Consider the following 10821-nt stretch of genomic DNA (forward strand, 5'->3'; position numbering starts at 1 on the left):
TGCAATATGAAAGGTAAAGTCGATAGATGGGTGGAATATATTGAAGAGTTATACGGAGGAAATGAATTAGAAAATGGTGTTATAGAGGAAGAAGAGGAAGTTGAGGAGGATGAAATGGGAGAAACAATACTGAGATCTGAATTTAAGAGAGCATTAAAAGATTTAAATGGCAGAAAGGCTCCTGGAATAGACGAAATACCTGTAGAATTACTGTCCAGTGCAGGTGAGGAAGCGATTGATAGATTATACAAACTGGTATGTAATATTTACGAAAAAGGGGAATTTCCGTCAGACTTAAAAAAAAAATTTTCTTATAGTAATGATACCAAAGAAAGCAGGGGCAGATAAATGTAAAGAATACAGAACAATTAGTTTAACTAGTCATGCATCAAAAATGTTAACTAGAATTCTATACAGAAGAATTGAGAGGAGAGTGGAAGAAGTGTTAGGAGAAGACCAATATGGTTTCAGGAAAAGTATAGGGACAAGGGAAGCAATTTTGGGCCTCAGATTAATAGTAGAAGGAAGATTAAAGAAAAACAAACCAACATACTTGGCGTTTATAGACCTAGAAAAGGCATTCGATAACATAGACTACCACAATGTTCAGCATTTTAAAAAAATTGGGTTCAAATACAGAGATAGAAGAACAATTGCTAACATGTACAGGAACCAAACAGCAACAGTAATAATTGAAGAACATAAAAAAGAAGCCGTAATAAGAAAGGGAGTCCGACAAGGATGTTCCCTATCTCCGTTACTTTTTAATCTTTACATGGAACAAACAGTTAATGATGTTAAAGAACAATTTAGATTCGGAGTAACAGAAAGAGGTGAAAAGATAAAGATGCTACAATTTGCTGATGATATAGTTATTCTAGCCGAGAGTAAAAAGGATTTAGAAGAAACAATGAACGCCATAGATGAAGTCCTACGCAAGAACTATTGCATGAAAATAAACAAGAACAAAATAAAAGTAATGAAATGTAGTAGAAATAACAAAGATGGACCACTGAACGTGAAAATAGGAGGAGAAAAGATTATGGAGGTAGAAGAATTTTGTTATTTGGGAAGTAAAATTACTAAAGATGGACGAAGCAGGAGCGATATAAAATGCCGAATAGAACAAGCGAAACGAGCCTTCAGTAAGAAATATAATTTGTTTATATCAAAAATTAATTTAAAGGTCAGGAAAAGATTTTTGAAAGTATATGTTTAGAGTGTCGCTTTATATGGAAGTGAAACTTGGATGATAGGAGTATCTGAGAAGAAAAGATTAGAAGCTTTTGAAATGTGGTGCTATATGAGAATGTTAAAAATCAGATGGGTGAATAAAGTGACAAATGAAGAGGTATTGCGACAAATAGATGAAGAAAGAAGCATTTGGAAAAATATAGTTAAAAGAAGAGACAGACTTATAGGCCACATACTAAGGCATCCTGGAATAGTCGCTTTAATATTGGAAGGACAGGTAGAAGGGAAAAATTGTGTAGGCAGGCCACGTTTGGAATATGTAAAACAAATTGTTAGGGATGTAGGATGTAGAGGGTATACTGAAATGAAACGACTAGCACTAGATAGGGAATCTTGGAGAGCTGCATCAAACCAGTCAAATGACTGAAGACAAAAAAAAAAAAAACGTTTCTTTCAACTGCATTTTCGTAAAATTTTATCTATCATACATTACATCAATTAAATTGTACTATTTTTTTTTTTAATTAAACTTCTATTTTACCAGTCTCCACAGATTATTCTTGCTGAAGATTACTGATAAATAAGAAATACAATAGAAGCATACATACACTTTCACTGAATCAAAGTAATATTTCAATCGTTAAAACTATTCTTCATACACTTGCAGCAGTAATTTATCTAGGATATTTCATTAGTAACAATCGCACACATTTACTTATATTTTAATAAAATTTCTGAATTTTATAAGATTTATCATATCATAAACACAATCACATTTCAGGGATGTTTTATAAGACTGTTTACAAATTTACAAAATCCACAAAATGCAATCTTATAAAATTGTATTATTTATTTACAGTTCAAATAAATCTAAATAAATAACTGTTACAAAGCACATTCATAAAGTTGAAGTATCAAATAAAATCACAAACAACCATGAACAAATTTTGAGGTTTGTCAGTGATCATAAAACATGAATTAAGATTGTCATACAAAATAAATATTTTTCTTCCTAATTAAAAATGCATTATAGAAACATATTCAAAAAATATTTATATAAAGTAACATATTCAACAAAGTGATGGAATCAAGAAAGAATGCTTGGATTTATTCATCCCATGACGTAAAAGAACTTACATTATAAAACAAGAGGGGTGTACATTAGATTAATCCACAAAATATCACAAGATTTACAAATAAATTGGTTGTGAATAAATTTTATGAAAATTCTAAGTGAAACGTAGCGTATTTAATTTATAAGTTTGTTTAGTTGATTGATTAACCCAAGAGATTAATAAAGATGTTTTTAAGCAAAATATGTCTTATTATAATTAATTCTATCCAATCAAGAGGAAAATAAACTTAAATTATATACATACATAAATAAATTTTTTTTTCATATTTTTACAAGATATCATTTATTTAAGTTTATAAATACATATTTAAATAAATATATTTACGTTATTTTTTTCAAAAATGATAATTTTTGAGATATATTCAAGAAAAAATTAAAATTGAATACTGCAGTCATGTTCACAGTTTCCTATATTTTCCAAACCATTATACAATTCACACAAACACCAGTAACTTAAATATGATCAGAGGGAAATAATGAATTAAGTTTGCATATAGTTGTATAATATGTTGTATAAACAATGGCAATCAAAAACAAATTTAAGTCAATCTACTATGGAGGGGGAGAGCAACTGATAACCAACCCACTACTTTAGCAACTAGAATAGAGCTTCAGATGTAATTATAAGCAAAAATCGACGAATACCCATAAGATATTTAAAAATCGCATGTTAAGGACTAATATAAATATCTGGTTTAAACAATTCCACAGTTTTAAATCAAATTTACTCTATTATAAAGAATTACAAAAGTATGCATTTTATAACATGAAGGTACAAAGTCTAGTGTTTTATATCTTAATCTAACTCAATATGAGTGCTGCTTACAGTCCTGCAGAGATCAAACTGATAATCCACCTTATTCCAGACTCTGATGAGCTTGTCTACATGAATCGCTTCCATAGCTGCTGTTAATTTTTTGGTGCACATTGTCAACTGACTGGATTTTTTTAAGTATACTATGATGTCTTTTATGTAGCTCCAAAAGAACTATATCAACATTAAATCAGGACTTCACAGTGGCAAAGGAGTGGGAGTGTCTCTGCCTACCTAGCCTTCTGGGAACCTATCGAGTGTAGTCCGCACAACTTCTGCATGATATAGAGGGGCTCCATCCTACTAGAAAATTATGCCCTCCATATTTTCAATCTGTGGAAACAAAGTTTCTAACAAGTCCTAGTTCACTATGCTCGTAATAGTCTGCTCACTGGGAAAAAATAGCCCAAAATTCAATTTCACTTGATTCCACATCAGACATTCACTTTCAGATAGTTGTGGACAAATTCCATCAATTCATATGGATTTTCAGAGTCCCATACGCAACTATAAAAATTACAGCAACTTATGACTCCATGCTGATTAAGCAACATGAAATGTTGCTTAATCAGCAAAAAAATAAATTCACTGCCAGTAGTTTTCATCAAGTAAAGTTTGTAACATGGTAGTTACGAATTGAACTATTCATGCCTTATTGATTAATTTTGATTTCAAGCAGTAGCTGCAATTTATAAGAGTAAAGTTCTTTTTGTATTTTCAGTACTTGTTATGGATCTGCCTAACAAGTATCCTTTCTAAACAGTTCCCATCACTTACATATGCTTTTGTCACTGAAAACTTCTACATTAGCCTTATGTATAATTTCTTTGTATGACAGTCACAGATTGTTTCTGTGAACCAGTAAACATACTGTGTTTTCTCTTGTGGCAACACCGCGGTACTGAAACCTGGACTAATATCAGCTTGTGTTAACAGTTAACACAATTGCTATCTGACAAGAGAATGTGTAAACTAAAATTTAATTGTTGTTGCTTTAAGGTTACACATAAAACACTACTGAGTACTACAAAACTATATTTGTTCTCGAAATCCCAAAATTCTTTTTGACACCCAATATAAATAACTTTTGAAAAGGTCAATAAAAAGGATTCACTGGTAATAAAGAGACAGATTATAATTATATTGAAATAATATAAGGAAAATCCCCTAGGTAGAAAATGACATCAGATATTGAAACATAATTCTGAAGTCAGAGGAATCTCTCGCAAGGATTACAAACTAGACAATTTTTAAAGAATGTTTATTAGAGATATGTGTATTAGTATATATGATAGCAGGTACTTTCAAAACAGTACATTAAATTGTTTTCAAACAAAAATTCAAACAAAGTATATTAACTTAAGTAAATCAATTTTTACCGAAAATTATAATGGCATATTTTTTTCATAAATCATTCTTACTTAATCAACTAATCAGATCAACTGTACATGAATGGTAAATAGAAAGAATATATTCGAAAGTCTGGCTTTTTACGAGTTACAATATTCCAGCATACAAAAAAAAAAAAAAAAAAATCAGTGGGCTACAAAAGAATTTTTTCCTAATTATAAAGGAGGCTTTTAATATTGAATTTAATTTTGGTAATTAATTAGAAAGAGAACACATTTAAAAGTCAATAGTTTAAAGCATATATGTTATTGCTTTCACTGTACCAATTGTAAATATATAAGAAGTGTCACTCTCTACTGCAGTTTTTAAATTTTACCATTGTTTTGTAGTTATAATAATAATCATGAATTTCTTAACTTTTTTTTAATGTACCTTTCACACCAAAGTTATGTCCCTCTTAAGTTACACAGTACCCTCACTAAAAATTTCATAATTCAGTATTGTAAAAGTGTAATATACATTATTTTCACACTAAATACTGTATACAATTATTGACTCAGTCTAACAATTGGCCAATTTAATATTTAAGATTAATTAGATTATTTTAGCAATCAAAGCAAGCATCAATTATGTTAGCTGATATTGTAAAAGTTCAGAAACCCATTTAATTATTTCAGTTTTGTATTTAATTACATTAAAGTTTCATTACAGTCTATCAACAACTGAATCAGTTGACACAAATGTTCAATGAAGTATATTTAAGAACAAACAATAAACATTAAATACAGATTAACAAAAAATGTTAACCCAAGAGTATTGATACAAATTCAAAACATTACCCTTGCCCCTATGGGAATATGTAGTTTTTCATTTTTCATTCTAAAATCTTTATAAGTCAAAAGTTATTGTATATTTTCAGTCAGTACAGTGAAAATAACATATGCCAAGATTATTAACTTCTGAATGAACATCTTTCTAAATAATTACCATAATTTTATTTTTTATTGTCTAATTACATGGCCTTTTTTTTGAACTAAGGAATTTAATTTTACATATATAGTTTTACTGAGTAATAAACTCTCAAAATTGGTAGTCTGAATTTGAGATTAATACACCAAACTTTCTTTTACTGATTATAACAAAACACAAAGATAATACTTCATTTTATACTTAAATATGCTTAAGTTAATGGTTTTTATCCAAATCTTATATATAAAAGTATAGAGAACAGTGACTGCAGAACTCACTTTTGATTGTTGAAGCCAAACTATTTTGATTTTCTCTTGAATAAGGCAGTTTGATTTAAGGCATTTGTTAGAGATTATCAATAGTCGCACATGCATATTTTGTTCTGTAATTGGGTTTGTGCTGTAAACAACAGTGTGTGTTCAGTCATCAAAAGAAGTGAGATGCGAATTACCATATAATTGTGTATTTTATAACATAGGTATTCTATTTATATGAAATTGTAAATAAACAAAATATCCCCCCCCCCTAAAATATCATGCAACTGGAGAAGCTGTTCAATAATTCTGACTATGACTGTACCATCTTTGTAGATGACTTGAGTTTTTGACCTTGGTGAAAATGCATGCATACTCCTCATTTTGGAGGGAGTAATTTTATGATTTGCACAGCTTAGGCCAGTTACCAATAATAAATGGCTGATGTGTATATGCCATTTTAGCTAAATCAAAAAATGATCTCTAAACTCATGAACCTATCAAACTGCTAACAAATCTGATAATTTATTGAGTAAATAAAGCAACCTGACAATTTATTGAATAAATAGAGCAGCTGATTAATCTTTACAATCAATTGATGAAAGAGAGTTACCAATCTGTATATACATCTTATAGTGTATCTGTATGTTATATTATCACTTTGTGTGTTACAAAGGGATTTTATAGTCATTCTGTGGGATTAGTACATATCAACAGTAGAATTTTCCATTAAAAAGAGGCCACTCTGAATTTTACATTTTTTAAAAGTAAGCCAGATATTGTTAGTTATGTATTTATTATTCCACTATTTTATTTTGAAATTCATTGGTTTTTTAAAATGGAAATATTAAAAATCAAAAAACTTTCTGTAACTTACTGTGGCGCCATTGTAATTAAATAAGGACATAACATATTCCATCATAATGGCACCAACTATTTAACAATGCGAGCATTAAATTATGTCTAAAATATTCATATTCATTCAATATGACTGCTTTGAGGAGAACTGATAAGAAGGATCAACTATCTGATATGAGTACTCACACCATGATCAAAAGGATATAAGGATCTGATAATTGTTGCAATAAGACACCATGGAATGCTATTTTGCTGAATCCATGTGGCATTGTTAAATAATCAGATGGGTGGGAAACAAAGAAAAAAAAAGAAGAAATTTCACTACTTATTTTAAGTAGTAACAACTCTTTTAGTCATCAGCAAAATGTATTTCATACCTATTTAAGACACATGGGGGAAAAAATTCATACAAAAGTGAAAAACCAGACTGTTTCAATTTTAAGCATATTATACTTTACTGGTAATTGTTTGACTAATGCAAATATAAAATAATAATCAAAGGAGTAATAAAAATTATAGGCAATTTTAATTAAAAAAAAGAAGGTTGTCTTACTGTCTTACAAATTAACATATTTACTAATAGGGGAAATACAACTTCTTAAATGATAACTTCCTGCAATAACACTTAATGAAATATACATTTGCCTTCCATTCACTAATGTTTCTTGTTTACACTCATATTTTAATTACATGGTGTCACAAATAATAATTTGCAAAGTACGTGATTAATTTGTTTTATGATTTTGTGTGATTGGTTTAAATTAAATGAAGCATGTGTACACAAATACATACATATATCCACACACAAAAATTAATAAAATATCTCATACATACCGTATCCATTTCTATAATATCATTTTCTGTATTATTCATGGTATTAATAATTAAACAAATAACTCACATATCTTGTGTTAATACCTTAAGTTACAAAAAACAAAAGTTCAGTTCTTATCCTGAAAAGAAAAAACAATACATACATCATAAGCTCTTTTTGGTGTTAATTTTTTATCACAAAGTTAGAAACAAATCTTGTTAGCTATTATTGTAATACAGAGATAATTTATTTATTTCTCTCTAAAAGGGTAATTCAAACAGCAGACATAAAAAATTATATTTAAAAACTGCCATTATTTTAAATTATCTATAGTAAACATACAAAATAAATTATTAATACATAACCTGCAGTTAACTGAATAAGATTTAAGCTTCTCTAAAAATTAGAGAAAAGCGAATCATTTTTTCAATAATTTTTTATATAACTAAAAACATATCTAATAAATAAAAATGTTACTTTTTAATAGTGACCACTAAAACCTTTTGGTGTTCTCAATTTTCCTGTCTGTAGATACAGTTGATTTACTCCACTTAAGATAAATATAATTTCCTGTTCATGAATTTATAGAGGCTAAAATCAAAGAATTAAACTATACATTAAAAAAAAAACATTCAAAGCATGCGGAAGCGAAATAAACACACAACGCAAGCTTAGTATTAACCTTGCTACTAAATCAAATACTTTTAACCCTCATTAATATAATATAATCATATTGCCCACCAACAAAACAAAAAAAAATTATTTCGTTATTTAACTGTCTTCTGAACAAAATTAATCAATATCACAGGTTCTATTCGGCTTAAAATTATCAATAACCACCTGCAACAATGCAAAAAGTTACACAAGACAAAACGCCTTCAACAAACACAACCTAAAAGTCCCGTTATTAATCAACTGACATTTATTTGTCATCATCTGTATACAATCGTGTTAACAGCTGGGTGAACGTCACCGGTTTTTGGCTTAAAAAAATATTTAAAATTTCTAGTAATATTTAAATTTTCTGAATATTGAAATTCAGGTATATACTGAGTACAAGAAAAGTAAGAAAATAATAAAAAATGTTCTTAATTCATGTGAATTTTATTTATGTATATTGTATTTAAGGGTACAGATTTAACTTCATTGAATAAACACACACACAAAATGCAATTCAGAAATCTTGTACAAAATAAATTCGAAGTTATAATTTTTACGAAGTGCATCGTTATAAATTACAAAAATTCCTTGCAAATATTTTATTGTATGCAAAGTTACATTTTACTATTGCCGAGTACTCGTATTGGATAACGCTAAAACGTTATATAGTCGTACATTCATTACGATGCACATTTATAATGTTGCGGATTGAAATAAAGACAACAGGATTTCTATAATTCGTTAGGGGAGTATTATTGATTCGGTTTTTAATAGAAACGACTCCCAAAATTATTTTTTCACGTTCAGTATTACAGACTCATTTAAATAGTAAATTAAAACTACCACAAAGCATCTATAATGAGGAGTGAAAATAGACCGGATGAGGTCTTGTGACAGTTTTATGAATTTAGCATTCAATACTGTTGAGTGTCAAAAACTTGAACCGTAGACTATCACGGGGTTTTCTATGTCGGAAGTTAATGCTAACTGTAAATAACCGTTAAAGTTCACAATATAGTTCGATATTGACGTCCACTGTAGCCAATGTTATTTTATTTACTAATTTTGTACCTTGTAATTATGCTTTAAACAAATGAAAGTTTTCTACAGTTTACTTAACCCTTCCAGTAGTATGTTCTTATTCAACTAAATTATTTATAAGTACAATTCACAGAGTTTTCATTTTGTATCACTGAAATATTTTTGGGAAAAACCTGAACAGTGTTAAAAATTATTTTATTTGTGATTTGTAACAATAAATAAATAATGTATTAAATATGTAATGTATTAATTTATATTTAATAAATCAACTGTAAGTACAGAAGAATTGAAATAGGGTGACTTACCTTATTTCATTATATAACAAGCGCTATCGCGAATTTGATTCGCATCAGGTGTATACATCATATATATATATATATATATAAAACTATATATATTACATATATATTACAAAACTATCAAAAACTTACAATCCATAACACCATATCTCCCAATTACTTATAATTTTATGTTAAAAATATTTTTCAAAACTAATTCATTTTTTATTTTTAATTTCTAAATTAAATTTAAAACTATATGTTATCTTCTTTTTTTTAAACTTTTATTTAAATTAAAAATTTTTAATTATAATCCTTAAAAGAGATTAAAATATACAAATTTAAAAAACATAAAAATTGTTTGAAATTACAAAGATCAATTAATTAAATTTAACCAAGTGAAAATTAAAATGTAAAAACGTAATTAAAACAAAAATAAAAAATAATTAAGACTTTAAAACATTAAAACTTTTAAATAAAAACAAAAATTTAAGCAAAGCAAAATCATGTGTTAGCCATTTTACTGATTTTACTTTACTAACCACATTAAAAGTTCAATTACTTAACACTATTATCTAAACAGATAATGGTACTATCTACTGCAGCCTTTATCAAACCGTCATCCTCGTATTCTGTCTGAAGGTTGAACATATTAAATTAATTCTTATGTTTATATATATAAAATACCTTCCTAAAATGTCAAAACCCTTATTAGTCATATCCATATCGCATTTTAAGCGTGTCTGAATATCTGATATTGTGTGTTTATTTTTAATCAAATGATCTGATACATTCAAAAAATATAAATAGGTATACCCTGTTTGTGTAACTTTGATAAACCAGTTAATATAGGTGCACTCAGTTCATAAGGGTACAATCTAGTACGATCTTATGACATTAACAACTACTGAAAGAGCTACTGCCCTCTTTCAGGAATCATTCCTTGCTCTCAACAGATAGCTCTCCAATTTGGTTGCACCGTTGGTCCAGCTACTCTGTATCACTGAGCACTCAAGCCCCCTCACCATCGGTAAGGTATCATCTCCTATGATTCATAGGAGATGTGGAAGATAAAAGTCTAATATCCTCTTTACAAATGCAAATTCAGATTCAGTGCTGGACAAATTACATCAGGTAAGGTTGTTGCATTAACATTAATAATTCTTCAATTCTTTGAGGAGAAATCATAAGCAATTGCTTACTTTATTGATGTTAATAAAGAATTTAATTATGTTCCACTTGAAGAAAAAGTGGAAAAGTTAAAATATGATTTCTTTCCAAATGATATGGTAATGCTACTTCAGTTACATCTACTATTAACAAGATAATTATTAATGAGGGAGATCTCATTAATAATTATCTCGAGTATGAAGTAATAATATTGGAAATGTTACAAGCCTTAATATTAGGAATTCCTTCATGTTTGATATGCATTAATGATTTATCAGATAATT

The 10821-nt window shown here is 28.3% G+C and overlaps 1 protein-coding gene across 6 annotated transcripts in view; it reads right to left on the minus strand.

Annotated features, from left to right (window-relative positions):
• Positions 1–8314, minus strand: part of LOC142321924 (uncharacterized) — a 28929-nt gene extending 20615 nt beyond the window's left edge. The window contains exons 1-2 of one of the 6 annotated variants that reach the window (XM_075360493.1): positions 8229–8314; positions 7409–7527 (exon numbers count right to left, since the gene is read on the minus strand). In XM_075360493.1, coding sequence (XP_075216608.1) covers positions 7409–7447 — 39 coding nt within the window. In that variant the 5' untranslated portion in view covers positions 7448–7527; positions 8229–8314. Of the gene's footprint in view, positions 1–5740; positions 5862–7408; positions 7528–7865 lie in introns of those variants that run through there. The other 5 variants (XM_075360483.1, XM_075360459.1, XM_075360474.1 and 2 more) reach the window with 5 other exon arrangements.
• Between the last annotated feature and the right edge of the window lie 2507 nt (positions 8315–10821).

This window comes from Lycorma delicatula, chromosome 1, assembly GCF_047948215.1.
Source record: "Lycorma delicatula isolate Av1 chromosome 1, ASM4794821v1, whole genome shotgun sequence".
In the NCBI taxonomy this organism is placed as follows: Eukaryota; Metazoa; Arthropoda; class Insecta; order Hemiptera; family Fulgoridae; genus Lycorma; species Lycorma delicatula.